General features: G+C 38.6%; 1 protein-coding gene across 14 annotated transcripts in view; it reads right to left on the bottom strand.

Moving 5' to 3' along the window:
• The window catches only part of LDB3 (LIM domain binding 3), a 113,957-nt gene that overhangs the window by 42,058 nt on the left and 45,749 nt on the right, over positions 1 to 26,150 (bottom strand). For 11 of the 14 annotated variants that reach the window (XM_059851181.1, XM_059851186.1, XM_059851187.1 and 8 more), the window contains exons 4-7: positions 22,320 to 22,395; positions 15,514 to 15,920; positions 2,097 to 2,266; positions 1,114 to 1,150 (exon numbers count right to left, since the gene is read on the bottom strand). In XM_059851181.1, the coding sequence (XP_059707164.1) occupies positions 1,114 to 1,150; positions 2,097 to 2,266; positions 15,514 to 15,920; positions 22,320 to 22,395 (690 nt within the window). Of the gene's footprint in view, positions 1 to 1,113; positions 1,151 to 2,096; positions 2,267 to 7,619; positions 7,824 to 11,191; positions 11,215 to 15,513; positions 15,921 to 22,319; positions 22,396 to 26,150 lie in introns of all 14 variants that reach the window. The other 3 variants (XM_059851188.1, XM_059851190.1, XM_059851192.1) reach the window with 1 other exon arrangement.

Here is a 26,150-nt window from a genome sequence, read left to right as displayed (position 1 = left end):
ATCAAAACAGATAATGTACAATACATGTAATGAGAATTAGGCTTGCATATTTGAGGGAAAAAAATAAATCCCTGAGGGCTATAATGTCAAGCCTGATGTTCAGGCACCCAGCCATGAACTCGGGTGAACTGCAGTGGAGGGCTTACAGCAAACACCAACTGAAAGCATTCTTGTACTCTCACAGGGAAGACAGCAGATCCCTTTCTCACTCATTCAACATTTGAAACCTGCACTGTGATCAAAAGCTCAGAACCTTTAAAGAACCCACAGGGCAGTAAAATATAAAATAGAAAAAGAAGGGGTAAATTGAGTACCAAACACATCACAAACCAGCCAGTGGCTTAGAGCACCTAAAGTGAAGCAGGGATTCAAAGTATACAAACAGAAACTAAGGATTGCATGCAGAATGCTTCTGATTCAACTGCAGTTTTTAAGCTCAACATAATAATATTTAATACATCTATTTCCTGGCTATGCAGGATGATGACAAATCTTTAATTCCATATTATATCTCTGAACATATCCTCTTTTTCAGTGTTTTTGATACATCATATGAAACAAATACATTTATCCATTAGCAAAAGCAGTCCTGTGCTTCCATATTCTACAAATTTAGGTAATATTTATTCCAAACAAAACATAAACCAATGATTACGGGTATAAATGGGAACAACTCCTTTACTGTATCATTTTAAGGAGAATCAAATGTCAATCAGAGGGTCATCCAAATAAATTGCTCACAGATTTCAGTGCTATCACAACATCAATTATTTTTTATCCATTTACACATTCAAGTAGTTACACAGGCCTTGGAACTCATCACATTCACACATCCAGTAAAGTACAGGAAAGTTGCATGAGCAGAGAGCTTTCAGATTTGAACATACACTTCAGCAATTTTACACTGTTTTTCCTAAAAACATGCTGATTTGTTATCCTTCTCATTCCAATGCCTCTCAATGATAGCATTTTAATTTTAGTGATTTTTAAGTAAATGTGTTAGAATATTTTAGGACAAAAATATAATAAAGGAAGTTCATATTAATGCCATTTTAAAACATTATTGGGTTATCAGGAAGGAGAAAGCTGTATTTTTCACAGGGACTTGCCTACCTTGACCTCCTCAGAGCTTCTTCATCTGGATCTTGCACTGTAGGAAAAAATGCTTCAGTTATAAAACAGAAAGAAAGGAATTGGCTTTATGGTATTTACAATTCCTTAGAAACTTATCAAAAGCCTATCTAAAGGTGCATTCACACTGACTTTGCAGCAGTGGAATTTGTAAGAACATCATGAAGATAGCAGTTCCCTAGGGACAGGAAGGAGGATGTTAGGAGGAAGGTAGCTATTAAAACTACTTTCCCATTCATTATTAGCAATGTTTCACAGCTGTAGGCAATGATTCTACAGAGAGGTCCTGCTGTTTTTTACAAAACAGAAGAGACAGCAGCAGCACATTAATGGGAGAAGGGAATGCTAAGTATTTCCTCCTGATGGAGGAAAAGGCCCTGACCTTCCTTCTCTCTACAACAGGAACCACCTGTGAGCTTAGTACCAGGTAGCCACAAAACCATTTCCATAGGCAACAAGGTTAAAGCTCTGCGATACTCATATCAGATCAAAGTTTAGGTAACAGGGCTGATAGAGACATAGATTCCATACAAATGGTGATTAATTTTTTTTTTCTGACCTCCAGAAATCACTTCTATAAAAGGCTGTTACAGAAGACACGACATGTTTATAATTTTTGTCTAAAGAATGGACAGCTCTGTATGTCTAGGCTGCAGGAAACCCAAAGATTGCACTGCAGAGACTTGATTTCTAAGTAGGAATAACTGTGGGGTCCCAAATGCTCGTTTACTGTACAATCTGTTATACTTTTATGCTGAGGCCCCTGCCAAAAGAATTTTCTTCATAAAGCATAAGGTGAGATTGTTCACTATGATTTCTGAGTTCCCTCAAATTACATCCAGGATCTTCACCCTCACTGAAAACTAGATGAGTCTTCCCTGAGTATCAGTGGCCAATACCAGGGCAGTGAGGAAGGACATGGATCTAAAATCAGGATGAGGGGGATGTTTTGTTATTCAACTTACTGTACTCGGTTCCAGTCATCTGAGCAAGGATGCGGAAGGACTTGGACTGCAGGTTGGCAGAGCGACGGCTCCAGTCCTCACTGTCATCCTCAGGCTTGTTCTGGGTTTTAAGCACAGCCTGATACACTGGAGAGGCACTGTCTACGTGAGGATCCTTTATAGGGAGGGTGCTGCAATTCAGAAAAGGAAATGTTGGAAGCAGCTCTCTGGTCACAGTTTCTCACCCAGCCATCCCCTACATGGCTTTGAAACAATCATGTCTTAAAAAATACATAGATCAATTTCATGTTATGGCTCATTCTGTCTCTGAATGAGAATTCTGTCTCTTGTTATCATTCAAATCTGTTTGGAAATACCTGTTCATGATTCCTCAGCCAATGCAGGTGCACAAGCGTGCAGTGGTTAGAATAATATGTGGAGAGTAGGCCAGGCAAAAACATTTATTTCTCTGACCATTTTTGTTAGATATTATTTCTTATAAAAACAACTTCACTTTGGTACTGTTTTATGTTTTCTTTAAAACAGTGTTACAGTGTTAGGCCAGTGTACCTTAAGGTTGTAATTAGAAATAAACCCGTATTTCAGTCTAAAAATAATGAGGTAGACTTTTATAGCTTTTTCTAGAGAGGATTCTTTTTCAAACTGAATTAAACTTCCATCTGCCATAGTCTGGATTAATTGTCTACTAAACATGTGAAGCACAGGAAGTCTAGACTTGCACTCAAGACTTGCATATATAAGCAGTGTCTGAAACCTTTAATAACAGAATGTATCTCAGGATCTTACAACATGCTTAATCATCTTGCAAAGTGATATATCCAGTTGTGCACACCTAAAATCAAAGCTACACAGGTCTGTAGCACAAGGGTGGTAACCTCACTTTGATTTATGATGCCGGTTAGAAACAGTAACTTAATAGGTTTTTGTGGTATATTTTCCCCGGTGAAAATAACTTCTGCATAGCAGAATTAAAATTAACTATTAACAGAGCTGCAGAAATATACACTGAGGGAATGATGTGTGCTTGGAGCAACTTGGCTCCATGACTGCTCTAAATACAAGGTCTATTTTTGAAGCAAGTGATTTATTGTAACAGCTTTACGCTATTCCATAAAGAGCTTTGCAAGCAGCAAGCTCAACTTCATGAAAACTGAGAAACACTTCTGTTTAAAGTTAAGGGCCATTTGGTCCAACAGTTGCTTCCTTGGTTCAGGCTCGAAGTTAGTGCTAAGATACCACTGTGCAGAGAAAATCTACAGAGAACCTGGGTCTATAATTTGAAAGCCTGAGAGGACTCATGAAAAGCCAGGATGTCTGACATCCTACATAGAGTGGGATGCAAATGTTACCAGGTAGTGCTTTAAATATCAGTACTTCCCAGCTGACACATTCCTCTTCTTCAGCACTGGGTAATATACACTGGTTTGATGGATTTACACACAATACCATGTATTTATAACCCCCATATATGCAAACTTCTCACTTTCCTGAAGAGCCACCGAAGTACAAACCCCAGTTAAGTTTTTTTGTGTGTTTCCACACAATCACCTGTGTGGTGGAACCCAGCTTATGTGAATTTAGAGGAAAAACTTGACTCTTCAGTTTAAACTCTGCTACAAAACATACAAGTTATGTAAAAAAGCTCCTCTGTGTGAAAGATGGCCTGTAGGAGGAAGAAACATTTTTGAGCTCCTTTTTTAGCTCATGTTTCCTAGACCACAATCCTTACAATATCCAAACACTAGCAGGTACAGAAGGCAGAATACAGTCTTGTTTATTTTGGGAAGGCTCTGCCATAAGTGACTTCCATTAGTGCTACTCCTGTATGCAACAATGGACAAAGTGGTGCCATAGCCTTCTTTAGGTGGAAGAGGGGAGAGAGAACAGTAGTCCTCCTCTTGTGGCCCATCCCACATAGCTGAAGGGCTTGCTGAGGCAGGAAGGAAAGCACAGCAGGGAGTTCTGCCTTCTCCTGCCTTCTGCAGGAATAGTCTTTGCATGGCAAAAAGATTCTCTGTAATACCAACAGTAGTCACAGCAACACCCTCTGGACTGTTCTGCTGCTGCTTCTGACACTTGTCTATGCTGAAAGTTCTGTCACAGCAATGTTCCCCAAAAGGTGACCCCGTTTTCAAGTCCCCAAGGCACTTAAGGGTGCTTCACACCCAGAACCTGCCCTGTACGAATACCAGAAGTGACTGCCTGTTGTGGGCCAACAGTTAACTTTATATCCCCACACTGACTTCTTAATCTTGCGGAAGCTTAAAAACCTGCTGTATGGGACAGCAAATTTCCCAGCTGAACACTGTTCTAGAGTGGATAATACACCACTGATTCTGCTGATTTCAACCATGGACCACTGTGGCAGCAGTGGTGTGCCAGCCACAGACAGTTCAAATTCCTGTTTATATCCTCTAGCTCAAATGCTTTCTTCTTACATTATGACCTATGTACAAAAAAGCAGTTCAAAGGTTTATGTATAGATATGCCATTAACTCAAGCATTGTTAAAAAACTAGAGCTGGAGGCTGGACCACAAATTTCACAGTAGCAATGTGTGGCATTAATATGACACATTAATATCCTTATGGTAGATGATTAAGGCAGGAAACGGAGCTTGGTGAATTAACCTCCCCAGCAGAGTGAAACATGCTCATATAAATTGAACTAAATTAATGCAATACATTGGAGTATTTCCAACTCTGTCTTTAATTCAGCAGGCCTTTTTCTTTTTTCAAAAACATAATTATATTGTGGATGAATAACTAGGACATATAAGCCTCTCAGCACGGAAGTGTAAAATAGAGCGCATCGCTGATTATGAGCATTTCATAAACCTAAATGTGACAGTTGATTCTTACAGGCAGCCTAAAGATGCACATAACCACGTTAATACCTCTGTTACACCTCTTTGTAATTTAATTTCTTTCCATCTGGGTGTGGATGTGCAGAAACATCATGCATCTTTAAGCACATTACTTTAAATTGATGCTACTGAAAAATACCCCTTCTTTCCAAATGGGTTAGAGTGTTGGAGGTTTTTAATCTAGAGCCTAAGGTATTCTAGTAGGAGTCAATAAAAATTATTTTCCTTTTTCTTATCACCATGTAAGTCACACATTTTTGCCATTTAAAAAAACTTTAAAGACAGTCAAACTTCTCTGAATAAGTAGCAATGGAGGAATTTTATTTTTTGGAGTTCATTATAAACTATGGTTTACTATGTGAATCACTCCCTGGAATCATTATGCAGATTTAATTTCAGTAGATAGTAGGTAAAAACTTAGGAACACTGCAGTGTTCTACCCCTGATGGAGACATACAACAAAATATTGTGACATCAGTTATTAGACTAATTCCAGCTATTTTAAAAAAAGGCCTAAGAGGTAAAAACCCCACAACCCAACAAACAAAAGCTCATGTAGACTGGTAAATAGCCAGCCAAGTTGACTTATTGCAGAGGACACACAAGATCTTAGCTTGTACAATCACATTATTGATTCTTCTACTTCAACTGTCAGATCTTACTCCCAACAAAAATGCTGGATGTATGTCTTTATACAACTTGTGCATTTGGCTAAAACTGCATAATGGAATTTAGAAGTGGTTTGACAGAAATGTACTCAAAATGCACTGTCCACATGGTTTTATTGCAGCCACCTAGCTCCTGGTTCTTGGTTTAGCAAGATCAATTACAACAGAAAAACAAAGACCAGAAAAATATATAAAGTCAGGGCATTCAAAATTTTCTACCTTTAAGTTTCAGCATGGAGTCTGAGTATCAATAATTCTGTCCTTCTTCCGTTTATATTTTCCATGGTGATCCAGTAATTGTGGCTTATTTCCAAGTGACAAGGGCCTGACTCTGATCTCATGAAGTTACAACATCACTCATTTCAAATGGTCAAACTAGAAAATTAATTCCTATCTTAACCCTGTCTGTCCTTCACCACTGATAAAATAAGTAAACTGTTTCCAGCTGCTGTCTGCCCTTCAGATGTGCAGTCTGAGCGTGCTTATCACCTTACAGACACTTGTGGAAAATGACAAGGACTAAGACTATTAATAAAGAACCAAGACCAAATTATAGGCTGAAAACTGAGACAAAATGAATCAGCACACAATTTGGTCTTTTATATCAAAAACTTTTATCAAATACTTCCACATTAAGCATAATCTTAACTCAGACTTGATTGATTAAGCAAGCTAAAAAACATTATGGTTTCCTCTGCAAATTAAAGTTCAGAATATCACAGAGGAAACCAAAGGAAACTTTTAAAATGCAAAGAATCCACATATGCAGCATTAACTTTATAATAATCTGATCATTTAAATAGGTAATTTTTTTAAACAATACTATTTGCATCATATAATGCTACAGCATTTAATAGAAAGTGTCAATGTATCATAAAATGTCTCCTATAATCCATGCCTATGAAGGATATGAACCCTTATAGAGAACACAAATGAACTTCTTTGTACTTCACTAATTGGAATTATGAGTCTACTCAACACCTGTGCAGATTCACTGAACCATGGCCAAAGCCAGCTAAAGGTATTGCTTTGATCCATCATGAGGGAGAGCTGTGATGAACAACAATATTGGTGCAAAAAGTTAGCAGAAAAGAAAAACAATTATAAAAAAGAGAGAAAAATGGCCAGCAAAAGAGAGCATAAGCAAATACATAAACCATCTTCATTTTGAATAAGCCTGCAGTTAATATATGGAAAAGAAACTAAAGTGTGTTGCTATACCTGTATCTTGGTGTCATATCAAAGGAAGGCAATATCTATTTTAGGGTGAAGCGCACCCGGTAAGAGAGAAACCTGGCTACATTTATTGCACATGTGATTTCAGTCAAGTTATTACAACTCTGGATAAGTTAATCGGGAAAGATTACTAGAAACATGCATTGGAAAAGCTAAGTTATTAAAGATCAGGGGATTTTGCCAAAGTCCAAAGGATCTATGTAAAACACATGTACTGTATGTAAACTGGGGATAGGGAAAATACAGCAAAACATTCTACTCTGAAGAATAAAACAGTAGCCAGGGCTAAATAAATATTTTGCATTCTTCACATCTCAAAAAAAATTCCACCCCCCTTTTCTGTCCTTTCTGAGCTATGCATATAATAATGACTATCATAAATCAAGGTTGTCAGGAATGAAAAGCCATCCAATATCATATACAGAGCATTATATTTTTAGACTGGGTTTTACCAGTTCTAGGAGGAATACCAGAAAACTAGGGTAAATTAAGATACTCCTGACCATGGTAGGGGCTTGGAACTTTAAGGTCCCTTCCAACAACAAACCGTGCTATGATTTTCAAGCGATCCATCCTTTTAAATTCAAAACAGGGAAGTGCTTTTGGACACTGTCTAGGATTGATACGCATTTTTCACGTGTAATATACACCAGAAAAAAAGAAAGAGTCCAGGAAGAGCAAATGTGTCATGCAGGTAGGGATGTTACAAGTACCATGCAGAGAAAGAGCATTCCACAGAAGGAAATAACCTTACCCAGCAAATTCTCCACCCTGGGCTTGTGCCTGGCCTGCAATTGCATCCATGATAGCATCCTGGGAATACATGCTGATCGGGGTGTTATACTGCGCGTGAATTATGGTAGCCTTGCCGCCAAGGCCCTTCACCTCAATGGGTTTGTGGGTAGACAGGGCAGAGTCCTTCAGGACATTGGGGTTGAAACGCTCCGTGAAGTCCGTGCTGGGTTATGCAAGAGTGAGGTTCCATGGGGAAGGAAGGGAGGGGAAGAAAGGAGAGAGGCGTGAAGTTAAGCGAGGGAAGCACCACCGAGAGAGGAGTGTGCACGTCTGTTCATGGCATCTCACCAAAGCTTCTCATCAGGGAAGCACAGACAATGTAAGTATCAAGCCACAGCAAAAAGATGGCTGTGCTAATGGATGTCACGATGCATAAAAAGGAAAAAAAGGGTGAAATAGCTGTCACTGTATTAAAATATCACAAAAAAACCTGTAAGTATTTGTGTGATACTTACATATACAAAAGTTCTGTTGTTATATGCATATATACACCTAAGTGTATACAAACATGCACACGTATATGTGCATGCCCATGGGACATACATGCACAGTGCAGAGAATTGCCACTTTTTTTGTCATCCATTTGTGTTTTCAGAAGGGTCTTACAAAGGTCTAGAAAGTACAGTGAAGCGAACAGATATCAGGTTCTCTATTATTTAGAAGGTTTCAGTACTTTCTGTCTGTGTTATTAATCAATCACAGTGAAATTTAGTGCTTGTGCCTTTTAATCTGCAAGGCTTTCCTTACAAAGGCTAAATCTTCCCAAAATCTCTGTACAGATCGCCTGAAGTGCTGCTATGGCATGATAAATGCTCAATCCCAGATCAAAATATGCAACATTGCAACCAACGGGACAAGTGCAGTTGGAAGAGTTGCTTTGTTTCCAGTGACTCCATTTACAAGGTAACATTTTACATTTGACAGGCTGAGCCCGTAAAGCAAGCTAACTGAAGCTTCCATGACACCAGAATGAGTCAGTTTGCTATTACACTGCAGCTAAAGAGCAGCTGGTTTTCTTGTAGGGCTGAGCTGTGCATAGTTCTAGGCCTAGAGCTAGGACTGAGCCCTGCCCAGAGTTCCAATAACCTATGTCAGCCACTACGGTGGCTGCTCTTCAACCTATGGGAGATCAGGTGAATCTCTAGTCTGCTGTGCCTGCCCTGCCAGCAGGAGGAAGATACCAGCAGGAGAGATTCCATACACTCACTAAACTGGACAAAACTGGGAACTCCACCCTTTGTGAAATAACAGATATTTCATAAATGTTTCATTCAAAACTGAACCCAAAAGCTGGAAATAGATATTTCTCTCCCTGCAGAAGAACTGCTGAAGAATTTAATTCCATTTGATTGGAACAATTTTCCTTTTCAGTTTAAGACATTAGACTGTAAGTTTATTGGCTAATACTGTTTTTCTCTTTACACACACAACAGTGTGTCTGTTTACCATGGGTAGCCCCAGAGGGTGAGAGTTAAAACTGAACCCTCAACCCAGCACGATGAAAAAGGTAAACTCAAGTAAGGCTGGCACCTATCTGACTTAATTATCTGGAGACTATCACAGGTGCTGTGCCACCTCTGAAGCCAGCCAGGGGATTCCACTCTGTTCTCAGCCTTCTATTTGGTGGGATGCCCTGACTGAGGAGGGACAGAGAGAGATACAGTCACATATCATTGCAAATCCTTGACAGAACACTTACAGCCACATGCACAAGGACCAGAGATACACAGGAGCACATGCTGCATTACAGCCACAGCCTTCACTTGCACATGCCATTATCTTAAGGGAAGGAATTGGGAAGCGGCATTATAAAGTAAAAATTATCTTTTTACCAAGACATTCTCACATTTAAAACACATCTCTCTCAACGATTCATCAACTCTGACAATTCCATAATTACAGTGACATCATCTCTGGAGGGGTGATGTGCAGAGACATGCAGGTTGCTGTACTGAGCATGCACATGCCTGAATTCAACAGCATCTCTTTTCTGTGTAATACCCTAAACAATCACATAATCATTACAAACACACAGGTCCTCAAGATCTTGAATTTAGTGTTCTCTTTCTTTTATACTGTTGGAAGTACTCAAGAGATTCTAAACCCAAGATCTGAGAAGACTGTGTGAAGGAAAGGACAGAGGTTAAATACGCCACCTTTAAAGAATAATGTTCTAAGCAATTTGTTTCCACAGTCAGTTACAGAAATCAAAGCTACTAATGTCAGAACAGCCTACACTTCCCTCATGGTAGCAGCAGGAGTCATTTGGGCTTCCACTTGTGGTCTTTAAACAATTTTAGTGATGTCTTTCAAGAGGTTTTAGTCACATTACATACACCAAGGCAAAACTTCCAGTGAAGTTAATGGGATTTCGATAAAAATAACAGAAAAAAGTACAGATTGCCAACTGCTGAGTCCTTTTTCTAACTCTGCAAGCAAACAGAAGATATTAGTGCTTGTAAGGTGTGCTGGACTCTAGGACAAACTGGCAGAGGTAAGGCTGCAGAGACAGCACCTCTGCAAAATGACGGGGATCTTTCTCCTAAGCTACAAAAGAATCAGGAAAAATAAATCCCAAAGCAAGTAAGATTACAAACACCCCTATAAAGTGACTTCTGCTTTCTAAGACAATCCTGTCAAAATAATTATTAATGTAAACTGGCTAGGATTTTTGACTCCAAATGACTTACATCATCACACCCACACCCCACTGAAATCAACAGAGAATGCAAGGTCAATGTAAATTATATGCACAAAATATTATTTCAACTTTATGTATTCTACTACATCTAACTTTGTACTGTCAGTTTAAATTTAGCATTTAACTACTAGAATTATTTATTTTATTCTTAGCTTAACCCAGTCTCCAGCAATTTAAGGACAACACTCAGGTCAGAGGCAAAAAAGCAAGAGTTTAGAGACAATCCTCTGCCCCTAGAAAACTAAAGGTCAAAACTGAAGACTCTCTGAAGTATCCTAAATAGAGCAGATAAATCACATTTTCAAGTCAATAGTTATTTCTTTTTCAGGCAATAGATTTATCAAGGTAAATCACTTCATAGATTTTTTTCCCCCCATATCGGTATCTTACTCCAACTTAAATTTGAATTTTAGCAGACTTCAGAAATTAATTTAACGTTGAAGCTAAAAGTACTTTACTAATAACACGCCAAAAAAGGCTCAGATAAGGCTCTCCAAACTCTGAGGGGATGCAGATGACTTAAAGATTCAAAAGGACTTAAACCTGCCCGTAGAAGCAAAACCACCTGAAAGCTTTTAGAAGAACTGGGCAGGCTCAGGAGGCAGCTCCACTCACAGCATTAGAGCATCACCAAGAAACGCCAAGCAGGAGCACTGCTGGACAGCAGGGGCAGCGCAGGGACCCTGCCACACCAAGCAGATGTTTAAAAAAATACTTGCACTTGCAAGCAGACACAGCAGGAACACAGGGGATCATGCTACCCCAGAAAACACATCTTCACACACACAGCATCACACAAATATCTGGCACTACACAGAGGTGATACTAACTTGGCAGCAGTGTTGGTTATCACCTAGAAGAAGAGAAAGAGAACAAACAACATCAAAACCAACCACACAGGAAAAAGTCAATAGTTTCTAGAGTGCAAAGGGTAAAAGATATTTAAAAAAGATTACTACAGCTCTTCTCAGACCATCTACAAATAAGAATAAAAAGTAAATGTATGCCTAAAAACCCCAACATGATTAAGAAAGGAAAAAATGCAGGGATTATAGTTGATCCACCAAGACTTAGTAGGGTACCATGGCATTTTGGCTGACAGTTGATCTTATTGCTGTGCATCCCTAAAAGTACTACTACCAAAGTGAAAGGAGGAGGTAGCAGAGGGAAAAATAGAGGATTTTCAGAGTATATTCTCATCTGAAAATAGCAAATCAGTGGTAGAGATTGTATTTTTCCCTTAGATTCTGAATATTCAGGGATAAAGTATGTTCTCAGGCCACCCTCAGAGCTAGTTTTGCAAGACTGATTTTTAAGTCTTTTACATGCTGGACAAGATCCAAAGAATATATTGGTAAATGTTTTAAAGCTAAAACTAAGGAAAATGCCTTTGTATATAACAAAGCATTTGCCTAGATATGACTGCACCTACATTATGCCAAGAGGCATATAAGCCAATTCACTTTGGAATAGTCATTCCTAATTTATTCCACATGAAACAAAGCAAGCCATGCTTGCTATATGTTCTTTGGGATATCCATATCAGTATATTTTATTCCAGCTAGTTCCATACAAGATGAAAAAAAGGTATGTTCACACTGCATCCTGCATCTCTGCATAAACCAGTGATGGTGCTTGCACAGTAATTCCAAAGCACCATAACACAGGAAAAAGCTGGGAGTGCAGAACAGAGTGTGCCCAGTCTGAACTACAGTGCTCCTCCCAATAACTCTTTGTGGTGGTTGCACAAATAGCAGTAATGGGCTGTGATATTTATTTTAACTTTTTTCCCCACCAAACATTAGAATATCCATATTCTGCTCTTTTCTTGGTTGAAGACTAATAAATCTTATTTTGTGCAAAATAAAGAGGAAGAGATCCATGGTCAGTTAATAAACTTTTCTTTTTACTTGGCTGTATGGAATGCTGTTGACAGAACTGGCCACTGAGGATTCCAACTTGCTGCTGCGGCATTTCTGTGTCTGGGACTGATACAAAATACTGGACAGCAAAGCTACACCGTTAAAGAGGGACATTCCAAGTGGATTTGGCCCCTCCTGCTTTTTCCCTGCAGAACCTTTTATATCCTACCTATGATCCCTTTGCCTTGGCTCATCGAACAGCACTTTTCATGATCAAGAGGACTCTAATGAGCCAAAGCTGCAGTAAAGGCTTTACACTTCTGCATTTCCATGGTAAAGCAACCACAGATCACCCTCTGCAGCTACTGGTCAGACTCTCAGATTTGAAAATATTCTTCTAGCTTTATAAACCCTACATTAAGCCAAATGTTGTCACAGGAACTGTTAGAGATATATTAGGAACAAGCTGCAGCCTGTAAGCCCATCAGTGATCCTATATCCATTTTAGGTGTATGAGAGACAGCTGGGCACTCATTTACAATGAAACCAAGTGTAATGGTATCATTTTCTGACTCATCCATGCATCTACCATACATATAAAATAACATTTTCAAGGCAGAACTACCAAACCCCTAAATCACATTAAAGGAATATAAAAGTATATCCAAAGAAAAGCAACATTACGTGCACACACTAAGAACAGCTCAGTAGTCACGTCTCAGTAAAGATTTCGGAGATGTGAAGAGGCTGCTATAGCTTCCTTCAAAACCAGTAAAGCTTTGCTTCTCCTTATGTTTAGGACGTGATGAGAAAATTCCTCCCAGTTCAGAGTCACATATAATTTTAGTTTGACTCTATATAGGGACATGTCTGGAACACCCAACTTGCTGCTCACAGAAGTCACACAGTAAGAGGGCAGTAACCCAAGCCACCTGGCACGTACTTGTGGCACAGGTATTTACTGCCCTTGACCTACAGTGTGAAAAATAACTTACACTGGAATGAAAAAGATGCATGTTACAAACTATGACTCACTGTTCATATTTATTCATACACTCCAGAGCTTTCAGCACATCACGTTCCACACTCCTAACAGGCTATCTTATTTTTCACCTTGGGTCAGAGTGATAAGGCTTTAATGTAAAGTGTATCAGACAAACAGATGCTTTGTTATTCTTCACAGATCAAGGAAGTAATCTCAAAATTAATTTCAGCTTCTTGATAGGATTTTCCAAAGGGTTTAGCTAAGCCTGTAACAGCAATTCACACAATTAAGTTTAAATCATCTGGTGAAAAGGGCACAGAACTGAAACATACCTTAAGATCACTCCTCATGCTTGAGCTTTCTCGCAGCTTTTACCATACAGCTAAGCATATGTTTGTGAAAGCACAATGAATTCTGCTTTGGAGCACCACAATATCACAACCATGTTGTATTGTACAGTAAGAATGTTCCCAGTAAAGACCAGAGCTGATTATTCATTGCTCACAGTGCTTCCTTATTCCCATATACACATTGTGAGATTGAGATTATCATGGATGCTACCAAGTCCCAAGATAGCTACAGGTTCCATGTTTTTCTCCACAGAGGAGGAGGCAAGATACTTCTTCATGGATAACAGTCAAGTGGGAGTGGGAATGATAGCACTATTGAGCTCTGAATTTTCTCTTCATGTCTCTAAATCTCAGAGAAGTTACCAGACAAGACCCATTTATTTAATGCTTCTGGACTCCGATCTCTTCAGAATGCTCCTGGCACAGCAGGATAAGCGTTTTTTATTTTTTTGTTTGTTCATCAGTGTTCCAGATGGTAAAGGCAGATAGCAGTTCCCTAAAATTTCAAACTGAATAGAAAGGCTCCCACTCTCTTTGGTGAGTGATGGATGCAGCTGTGTTGTAATTCTGATGACAAAACGGTCACAATGCTGAGCCATCCAAAATTCAGCCCCTTCACCCTCACCTCTGCAGGTATTAAGGAAGATTATGAACATTGTGGAGAAAAAGACAGCAAGATATACTTCCAGGAAACTCTGTATATTGAAATAAGACAAGAATTGGTATTCTTCAGGAAAGTGTGAATTAAGATACAAGTATTCTGAGGTTTATTTTGCTGATCTTGCTTACTAACTGAAATTATTTTTTTAAAGGTAATTGCTTTACTTAATTATCAAGTATGAGAAGGGAGGATAGAATTTTCTCAGATAAGTTAATTAGGATTGTTGAGTGCTCAAGAGAGTGGCAGTGAATCATCTAAAATTGCTTGAATCATTTAGAACAGGTGTATAGGCTCTTTTAATAGGATGAAATATCCATACTTTTCTACAACTTAAAACCTCTTGGTTTTATTTTTGCAAAGAGCTGCTGCAAATGGATGTAAAGTACTTGAAGACATGCATTTGCTATCAGACCTTGAGAGGATTGTCAGAATTTTCTGGTTTTCCTTATATAGCCAAGTCCCTAGTGTCAAAAAACCACTTTTCCCCATACTCCTAACAAGAAATTTATCTTCATTAAAAAAAAAATAAAACCAAAACCACAAATAAACTAAAGAATTAGATTTGTTTGATGATTTATACATGAAGGCAAAAAAAATAGAAAAACCTGTTTCTCCCTGCTTTTTCTCATGTACTGCAGTCCAAACTCCTCACTTCACAAACCCACTAATAAAACAGATGACCTGCAATGCAGGAATATGGAAAACCTTGACAGCATGGGATCAAACTATCTGGGCAGTATCTGGAGATCATTCTTTGTTATAGCAAAGTTAACATAAAAGCTAACAGATGCAAGAAATTCTTCAAACCAGAGGATTCAAAATATTGCAGTTCTGACTCATTTTGCATAGGAAAGGCAACGCATTAAGGCAGGAATTACAGCAGGACCAGTAGCTGGGTATGTTGGATTTGCTGGTCAAAGCCATTTCTCTCTAGCAAAGTACCAAAGATCAGGTGTGGTTTATAGCAGCTGCTCTGATGTCTGACAGCAATACTTGGTTCTCTGAGACTCCATGCATTAGTTAGAAATGCTGAGTGTCTCACAACCCTGAGATGATTACATTTACTTCAGTCCTAGTGTTCCCCCTCATGCTCTGCTGCACATCACATACCAACAACCATTATTCTGTAATGGCAAAGTGGGTATGTTTTGGGGGCTACTGGTAAATTTAATTATTGATCCAGACTTTAATAATGATTGCTAGACAAATGCACAATAGGGAAAGCACCATTACATTCACTGCTCAGCAAGTTCATTACTTATTGAAATAATAAAGATGTTACCATGTTACCTACCCTCTAGGAAGTCCACCTTCTGAAGCCCTTCGGTTGAGACTCAATTTATGCATCTCAGCCATTTCCCTCAGGGTCTCTGCCGAGTAAAGGCCAATGGGGTTGTTATATTGCCTTGCAGGGCTCAGCTGGTGAGCAGGGCTACTGCCACCAGCCAAAGCAGGGCTTGCTTTGGAACCTAATGAGCTCTTGGCAGGTGAAATGTCAGGAGTCACAGACTGAGAGGACATAGAAGATCTAACTGTGGTAGTCTTTAGGTAGGTAGAGCTATTTGAAAGGCTGATCTCTTGCTGGTTGAGGTAGCCTGAAAAGGTTCCATTGGTTGCTAAAACACTACCCACAGGCCCAGTCGCCGTGTTAGTTAGAGGGCTGAAGGTTGTTCTGTTGCCATTGATTTCCCAAGCAGGTTCCTGTAGTAGCAAACATGCAGGCCAAGAAAAGAAAAAAAAAGAAAAGAGCAATCATAGAACACATGCAAAAATAACATATTTGCAATTAATGCTGTAAACATAGTCATAAACTAGCAATAAATAGATTGGGGCCAAAGCATTCAAACTTTCAGGAAAGATTTTCAACAAAGAAATGCATTGTTTCAAAATAAGGGAAGCAAAACCAACTCAGGCATTTTTTTACTAGGTTTTAGTTGAAATCAACAAATAAAGCTTAACATTAAGAGAGCATTTGCTACTAGTCAACCTCACAGCAATAATTTTATATTAAGGCAACACTGTCCATTAATTTCTAGGATAATTAAGAAATCTTAAAAAAATGTCTTGAGGTAAGAATAATTTTAGATCATGTATAACCATAGAAGTCAATGTCATTATTATAAAGACACAATGATTCTAAACCACACCATTCTGTTGTTTATGAGTGCACTTGAGGTTATAGAAATTATGCGCTGCTTTCCTGGGCTCTGGTTCATGCTGATCAGGCCATGCAGCAGGGTTAGCAGAGACACCAACAGGACTCGAGAACAGGTACTGCTCCATGGAGAGGCTGCTCCTATGCTGATCATTCCTGCTTCATCTCTACTTGAGGGAATGTGTGCTTGAGAATGTAGGAGTGTGTGTGATCCTACAGTCCTGTCCCAGACTGGGACAGCAGCAGGTATTGCCTTACCCAAAGGAATCTCGCCTACAATACCTATACCCATAGAAGTCTGTGCTGGTGCTCCAAAATTCAAAACAATCTACCAAAATTCAAAACAATCTACCAAAAACTCATCCTGGAAAAACACAGCCCAACACCCGAGTTTCATAAATTATTCACTATAAATGCACCTTAGTGAAACCAAAATTAGAGGTGATATCAAAAAAAGAAAAATACTCACAGTTTAGAGTCCCAGAAATGCTGGCTACTTGCTGCAGTCCAGCTCAGGGGACAGGGAGAGACAGGGGACATCAGCCTGAAGCAGGAATGGAGGCCACAGTCTGGCCTCAATGATAGCCAGTTCAAGAGCAGGTGGCGTTTTGTGATGTTTTGCCTCATTCATTGGCAATGCAACCATCATCTTTAACACCTTGCATGAAATACAGTTCTGAGAATAATTTGGCCTCTGATTCTATGCTTTTGCTAATATTGGTTACCACTAATGTAATTTACTAATTTTGATACTATGGTTCACAAGAATTGCATGTATAAATTTAGGGAGCATACATTTGAAAAAAAATCAAGATAATATGCCTTGATTAATTAAAATTTATTGAAAAAAACCCCTAAAGGTCTAAGTAATCATAACATTAAACACATTTAAGACATGTTGAATCAAAAATGTAAGGCAGATAAAATTAACTAAGATAATTTTTCTTAGTGATAAACAGGAAGAGATTTTAGCTGGCATTAATAGCTGCCTAAGGCTGTAGAAACAGATAATCCTAAAAGCATTTTCAGACCATGCCTTTTAAAAAAAATATATTTGCAATACATACTTCGGTTATTATACCCTGACACCAAAAACAGCAAATGACAATCCCTTCCAGTGGCCTATTGAAAGCTCCTGGATATTATTAAATAAACAGAAAACAGGGCTTCTCTCTAAAAATGTGTTCAAAAAGAGGCACAAATATGCTCAAAAATAAAGTAATCACTTGGGCAAACCATTTTTACATGCCATCACAGAGGGACAAAACAATTATTAAATAAAAATAAACACAGATGTAATAGAGAAGAAAAATCATATGCTGGAGTTATATTCATTTGTTACCCTGAAAACTCTGTGGCTTTTAGTTAACTGTGGGTTTCTTCCTACACCCCAAAATAAAAGGACATGCAAGAAGAGCTGATTGTAAAGTATCAGTTTCAACTGCTGATGAGAGAAATGCCACATATTTCCTTAGCCCTAATGCATTTTCATAGTCTTGGTGTTACTGGACAGTAACAACAGGCAAAGAGAAAATTTTAGGGCAGCTGTAAAAAATGATGGCCAATGATTTTGCCCCCTTTTGGCACAAATGGAGTTCTGGTTTTGCTCCTTAAATGATCTCTAGCTGGAATACCAGCATACTGGCTAATCAGCATGAGAATTCTTGGGTAGTTTTAGGGTAGCTGTTTTTCCTGTGTTGTGAGGGAAAAAATTGACGAAACAGGAAGTGTCTAAGGGAATGGCTGTACTTCTAAACAATGACTGCCCCCTCATCAGCATATTTAGCTCTTCCCTTTACTAACTAACAAAAAAATCTCTGATTCAGTTTATTGCTGGGAGAATATTGTAGAATTATTTTTTGTCTCCAGTTCAGTGTCAAAATCAGATCAATGTAGAATTTCAGAACCCATTTCTGACTGTGAAGGGCAAATGTCTAATACTGAGCAGCAGCACTGAGCTTCCAGCAATGCATCACACGAAATGCAGCCAACAATAACAAACGTTTCCCTGTTCCCCATCTCTCTGTTTAAGTGGCTGGAAAAGCAAGCTGACATTTCCAGCTCTGGGAGTCTGATGCTACCCCTCCAGCCGACCAGGAGAGGAGGCTCTGACACTGAGCAATTGGCTTCCCTTCAGAAAGATGCGGGATCGTGCAGCAGTCCCTTACTGTGGGAGGAAAACCGCGTAATGCCTGGGAACGAGCTTCCAACTGATATATGCAGAGGAGTCTCAAACCTTTTGGAATAGAAGGAAGCTAGGAATCAGCTCAATTTCCATTCTGAAGTATTACTACTTGTTTATAAAAATCCAATTTCTATGAAAGGCAAATGTTCCTTCTTATGTATCAGGGAAGTGAGAAATAAATTTAGATTGGGAGATACAATACCAGGTTTTGCAGGTCCTCTCCCTTTGTCAAATCATTCTCTATTTATCTATTGTGTGACCCTACAGTAATTACTCACCTCTTGCACTTCTGGGAGAACAATTTTAACAGTATATCAGTGATTTTGACCACCCAACATGTTCAAGAAGAAATTGTTGCTCTAAATTTTTTAGAGGATAAAGGGAATGGAGGCACCATGGCACTGAATGACTCTGCTCAACGACATGATCAAACTGCTTTTGGCTGAGACAGCTTCTCCATCCTGTACTCAAAAAGTCAGTCATCTCTATCTATTTTCTCTTTGACACATAGGCTCCCAAATTTGGCAGGAAACAAAACATAAGTATGACAAGATGCTCACTGGGACTCCAAAATAAGTGTCGGCATTAGTTTTTCACAGAAAGCACAATACATAGCCATATTATTAGAATTAACAAGGTTGCCAATACTTTCATGCAAATGAACAAATGTTAAAGCCATGCTTAGCCCTAAAACACCAGCTTGAATGTTCTGAACTGCACTGAGCTGAATCTTCACTTGTGTTGTGTCCCATCTGAAGAGCTGCAGGAACTCATTGACTGATTGATGGCTTAGTTTAAATCCTTGGACTCAAGCTTACTCTTACTGTTATTTGAATGCTTTCAACATTAACTATGCCCTTTCTTCCAGCTATGCCCCACCTGAGCAAAAGACTTCACTAAATCAAAAATATTTGACTAACCTAAATGAAAATTGTTTCTAGTTTGAGATTTCTGTCAGATATAGTGAAACTGAAAAGCAATCAAACCCTCTTTCCAATAATAGCCCTACATACTTATGGTTGCAGAACCTGTATCATCTATAACTTGGATCAGCTTTGTGAAAGACTGACTGATCTTTGCGAAAAAAGTATGCTTGTTTCCCTAAAACAAAAATAAAAACAACAAAAAAACCAGTGAACAATGAAAGAAAAAGTGCATGCTTGAAAATTAGCGGAAGCTGCAATCAGATCAGCAATAATGTACAAGAGATTTATGATTTTAACGAGACACTGAAGTTGCACATGCAGATTTTTTAGCTAACATTGTCACGTCTTAACCTTAACCAGAGAAGGGTGAGGAAAGCTTCTTGTGATGTATGAGGATGACACTGTCACGACCATCTTGTAATGCAGTCCTTTGCTGATTTTTAAAAAATACCATCAAAATAATTTCATGTAAACTATCAGTCTAAACACTGTCAAGCAGAGGTATGGAGGTGACTTCTGCCTGTGTGTCACAGAATTCTTCATTTCAACAGTGATAGTTGTTACTAGAAATAATAAAGGGACAAGCAAAGAAACCTTGGTTTTAAAGAGTATTTACTGAAACACAGCTTACTGCCAAATCATTGATAGAGGCATTACACTGCCTCTATCAGTAAAGTATCTTCTGGATTTTGAGACTTCTCTGAGAGCTCAATGCCTTTTTTTCTTCCAAACAACACCCAGAGGATAATTCTTCTTCACTTAAAACTTACTATTAGCGTAAACAAATGACACAAGTTCTACTCCTCTTGACCTGCAAAGGGTCCAGCACTCTGATGTTACCTCTTCCCCTGGGTGAAAGGCCCTACAACTAAGATCTTCCTGAATACTATCTGTTTCCCATCATATCTTCCCCTGGATGCCACCCTTTTCTCTAGAAAGGTTCCACTAATGCTCTTTTCCAGCTGCTGGTAATTCCTGCAGCTGCCCAGAAAAGGCTGCCTCCAGCAGCTCCTCTAAGCCTTTACGGAGCACCTTGCACAGAATTCTCAAAAATAAGACAGCAAGCTTCTGAAAATGGGTTGAGTCTTTTGATCCTCATCTCTCTCTGAAGGGCTAGAATAGGAAATGTAAAGTGTCTTTATGGCTTTCATGCCAAGAGGTCTTTTAGGACCTTCAAGAAACCCCTGCTGTGGGTAAAGTTAACTTTTCTATACAGTAGATAGTTAAGGGAGGAAAGTATTTTCTGTGGTAAACAGCTTTAAAAACCTATGGCAGCAATTTTAAAACTGACAATTGGCAAGGAAGAAATGCACCTAAAATGCGCCTAAAAGAGTCATGGAAGTCCAATATGTAAGGGCTTTATGTGCCTACGGAGGAAGGAGACAGAATTTGCATATCTGCACAGGTGCTATAGAGCCCCAAAAGGTAGATGTCACTCTCATGCTGGTGAATAACTCTGATGAGACACATCGACTCACTGCCTTGAACACTGACAGCATTCTGGGTGGGTCTTCAAGGAAAATGAGAACTCCTTCCCCTTCCTGTCCCTATCACTTTGCTGGTGCAGTCAAACACCAGTTTAACCAAAAGACTGATTCATTGCTTTTGTTCTAGGAATTTCACAGTACTGTTGTTGACTCTAGCAGTAAATTCCTCCAAAATAACTTATAAAATCATGATATAAACAGAAACAACTCTGAGCAAGATAAATTCTTAATTTCATCTTCCCTTGCCAAAAAAGATTACAAGATCCAGTCTGAAAAACAATTTCTGCCTCAACTGAAAAACGGCCAGTCAGGTTAATTTAAAATTTCACAAAACAAAACTGAATCAAATTATTTCCCCCAGGTGCAGTCTCTTCTGCTATTTTGAACCTATTTGCAGCAGTTTCAGGGATGATGTTACCATCTGTGCTCTGAATTTGGAAAGCATAGAGTTTATAAAAATTACTTAAAATTGATCTATGGATGTTGGAACTGTCAAAACCAGTAGAAAATCACCTAATTCCCCACGTATTTTGATCTTCAGTGATTTTTATTTATATGCATGCTAGAAATGAAACTGGCACAGACAGCAGGGATAGGTTGCAGCAAGAGAAACTTAAGCTCCTGCCCGTTTATCTAATCAAATGCATCAGCAATACAAATGTTCTGCCCAGAGTCTGAACCTAGGGATATATACACCATCTTTCAGGTACCCCTGCTCCTCGGTGTCTCCAAAGATAGAGAAGATGGGTTGCCAGGTACAGTCAGTGTTCATTCTAAAATGAACATTTATTTTATGAAAGATGATGTTCTTTGACAATGGAAACCAAGCCATTCATTTCCTCTGCCACTTGCTGTTATTCATTAAATTGACTTATCCTCTTTTATTTTTTATTCTCAAGTCTTCTGAACACTATGATAAGAACACTATATGATGCAAGCTTTCAAATGCCCTCATGTCCTCTTTCCAAATCAGTGTCACTTCAGTTGCAGCTAGGATTGGGATAGATTGAGGCACAGTCTAATGGTTCTCCCCAACAATCTACAAAAGCAAACGTAGATTTTTGAGAAGCTTTAGTGGCTTCTTGTAGCTAAGATGAAAACAGTTGCTCAGAATTGGTTAGACCAAATCACATCAGAGGACAGGTGGATGCTTTGGTCCTGCTAATCAAAAATTAGCCAAATACAGATCACTAATACATTGCCTTGCAGCAGTTTTGATGCCCGTGCATTCATTCAACCTTTAATTATTTGGGGCAGGCAGAAGCTATTTTCTGTAATAGGTATTTACCTTTACCACAGCAGATAAAAATGGTATTCACTCTGGCTGAGGAGAAATGTGTCACTTACCTTCTGATGGGGAATTACAGCCCTGGGAGAGTCAATTCTGGGAGCTGTGGTTGAAACTGGCACTGGACGTTTAGATCTGGGGATTAAAAAAAAGAAGAAAATAAAAGAGATGTGCAATCTGCACTCCTATTTTTCAGCTCTAATTTTATGCCAAAAAGCTGCTACATAAGGGCTCAAAGTTAGGCGTAGTCTAGACTTTTTCTGTCCTACATCCTCATTTACAAAGGTATTAAATGAGAGAAAAAATTTGAGAAAGTTTCTCTGAATGATGAAAATCCACCAGTTATGGAAGTAACCTCTGACTTTGGAGACCATCTGCTTTCCAATACTTGTGACAAATTGCATTTTCATAGGAAAGTCAGATAAATTCAACTAGATAAATTCAAGTTTGGGCAGCACTCTGGAAAAAGAAACTTAGAGGTGTTTTAAAATGTAGAGGCTAAACTTTGGTGCCGAGGCATTTCAAGATAACTCCTCAGAAGATTATTATTTATTATTTAATAGCCTCAACTGTACAACTACAACTGCAATTACTTAAACCTCTCTTCAGAAAGAAACATGGGCTTCACTTCAAACAATTGAGTTTCACAATGAGCAGAACACTACTGAATTAGCCACTCCAGGTACCTTTCACCTGTATTTGACAAATATATGCCCTTGATCATTTAAAAAGCCCAAAAAATGCTCTGAAAACAAACAGTTTGCCCTTTCATTAGAATAACAAAGAGAGAACAGTTGCACATGTCGTCTGAAGCACTTCTACTATGCCCAGGTAAGTGAAGATGTAGTTGTGGGAGGTGTTTTGAAAATCTGCCTAGCAGTGGAAGTTCCCATGAAATTGTTCCAGTACATATGGGATCACCAGGAAAAAGGTAACTAATACCAAAAAGAGTCAAAAGAATGAGAATTATACAAGTAATATCCCATTTCCAACCTACAGATCAGGCTTATGTCTCAAATTCTCATCTTTAAAGAGTACATTTCAAAATTAGGACAGGTACAAAAATGAAATAAAAATACTTAAAAGCTTATAAATCAAGTAGAAGCAGCTAAGACAGTTGGAATTGTTTGCTTTAGACAGGAGATGAAGAAGGGAAGACGTTGCAGAGGCTTAGAAAATAATGAATGGTAGAAAAAGGGAAATAAAACTACTCTTGTGGACATTGAGTGAAATTGAAAAGACAACACATATAAAAATGATAAAGGAAAACATCTTTTTCTAGAGAACTTGATTAACCTGAGGTGAAACTCATTGTTACAAGACATCATTGAGACTATGACAAGAGCAGAGAATCAGAAAGGATCAAACAGTTACACTTAACAAGAAAAAACCCCAAGAGCTGCTTTAGACTGCGTATAATAAGTAAATATACAGACTCATTTTTCACAGCACAGCTCAAAAGACCTTCTGTGTTAGGTTCATTATTTCCTTACTGAGGGCTGTGCTGCACTTTCCTCTGAAATACTTACCAGGGGCATCTATCAGAGAGGGAAAGCTGAGCTCAACAGGAACAGGGCTCATCTCCAGTGGCAATCCCTGCATTAATACCCAGCTTCACATTGAGCTCTGGGTTTAACTTTAGCTGCCACACTTAACATTTTTTCCATAAGCTGTAGTGAACATACAAAAAAAGACCACCTAGGAAAAAGGAGTAGTCCTTACAGGAACAGGAAGATTTCCACTTAGAAGGTATGGAAATTTTGCTACTTTGAGAGCTGAAAACAAAGCTGATGTAACAGATGCCTACCTTACAAGCAGATACTATGAAAATGAATGCAGTCTGAGGAAACAATGAAAACTGGCACTTTGTTGAACAATGTGTAAATAACTTGTGAAATTCACTGACAAAGTATTCCTGAAACAACGGACCAGAAAACTCTAATTCATACTCACAGCTGAAATACATCACAATATACTCCCAAGATATAATTATCTGAGAAATAGATACCTTCAAGTTCTAAGAAGAGCTACTCACTAACTGCCTAAAACAAACTTCCCTCAGGCAAGTTATCTTCCCTCAGGAATGAATGCCATATTCTTCCTCCAACCACTTTAGCTTAAAAAGAGAAACGATAAATCGTATTTACGAGACACGCACATGTATCATGAAAGAAAGCTAAAAAGAGAAAAAAATCAACTGCAGCTCATAACACAGGGTAGCTGAAAACTGACAGTGACAGTTTATGAACACACAAAGATTTAGGGGATGATTCTGCTCCTCTTTCTATTACTGTAATTTCTGAGTACACCCAGTTATTTCTGTGAGGTGACACTGGTGGCCCTGGGCATACCATGTTAAGTGTCCCCCTGCTCTGCTCACTGATGATGAATTTTAGTGCCAGAGTTGCTCGGCACTGTAAATGTGGTTTGTCATGTACAGAGGTCGAGCAAACAACCACACATTGCATGTTTGATGCTAAACTGGAAAACAGTTGTATTGCAGCAAAAGAATTTATTTCCCTGACTATTACATCACTTCCGATGTTTGTAGTATGTTTAGTTTTTCCTCTCTCATTACCTGCCCACAGAAGATGATGCTAAAAAGCTACATTTCCTCCACATCAGTGATAAAATACATCTGTCATTCACAGTGTTAGCCAACATTTGTATTTGACACTAACTTGAAGATTTCAAGATGTTGCTTGAAAACGATGTTCCTACACAGCTCTGACTTGGATGTTTATAGCTTTGATATTTAAAAAGAGCATAATGAGGCTTGCTAGATCTAGCAGAGGCTTGCACCAGAGAAAAGGGCAGAAGAGGTGAAATCAATTTGTGGAATGAAATCGTATGCACTGGCAGACTAAAGTGATTATTTACATAAGAGTCATAACTCCTCCAGGAAAAACATCTGCAAGTTCAGAACATTCTTTTTTTCCTCCCTTTCTTGCCAGATGGATCAAATCCTACAGCAACAGAAGTTTGCTTTTCAAGTGATGATGGTGCTATAGCGAACATTTATGTCCAGGTATACATTTTAATCCACCAATTGCAAAATTATTTTATTCCAAATACTTGAGGGTGTGCCTGCTCAGTAGGGCTATGAGAAGGGTGAAGGCCCAAATTTCACAGATGATTGTGATCATCTTAGATTTGATGTTGAAATTTTTCTTTAAGATTCTTTTTCTTAGGCATTTAATGTGATTTCAACTTTTAGACATTTTCTTCTATATTTTCCAAGTTAAAGATGGAAACAAAAACCTCATTTCAAAATGAAAACTTAAAACAGTTCTAATGATGACCAAATACATAATTCTGGTATTTTTTTTAAACTCTGCTCATTGCCACAGATATACCCCTTCTCTCCCTCAGTACTGGTTCTGTTTTTTAATGAAGTTCAAAACCAAGATGGATGTAGTTTGCAAAGCAATTCAATTTTGATAGCATTGCTCAAATGACTGCCAGAATTTCTACTTGTTCCCACCTAAACAAGTCTTTAATTGAAGAGTACTTGACTTCAATCCTGGTGTTTTTGTACTCACAACAAAGGTTTATTTTAAGTCAACTGCACTGAGGAGTGTAACTGCTGCCTAAGTCAACTGCCTGCCTAAGAAAAGGCTGCAAAGGAGTTCTGTGATGCACCATCAGTTTAAATTGCATCCTCAGGGAAGCACAATATCGTACTTGAAAAGAGGTGACATGATCTAAGAGATAACAGCTCTTTTTCATCTTCATGGGGCTTTTTTCTATTTCATATCTTCACCAGTCAGTGTCTATCTTTACTAATTCTCAGGACAACTAAAATCAACATTTCTCTTTTACAGTATGCTTTTTCATTTGTCATTTTATGACACATGAACATTTATTTACCACGTCTTGAATATCTTAAT

The sequence above is a fragment of the Haemorhous mexicanus genome, chromosome 7 (genome assembly GCF_027477595.1).
Source record: "Haemorhous mexicanus isolate bHaeMex1 chromosome 7, bHaeMex1.pri, whole genome shotgun sequence".
Lineage (NCBI taxonomy): Eukaryota > Metazoa > Chordata > Aves > Passeriformes > Fringillidae > Haemorhous > Haemorhous mexicanus.
This window is presented reverse-complemented; position numbering and strand designations above follow the sequence as displayed.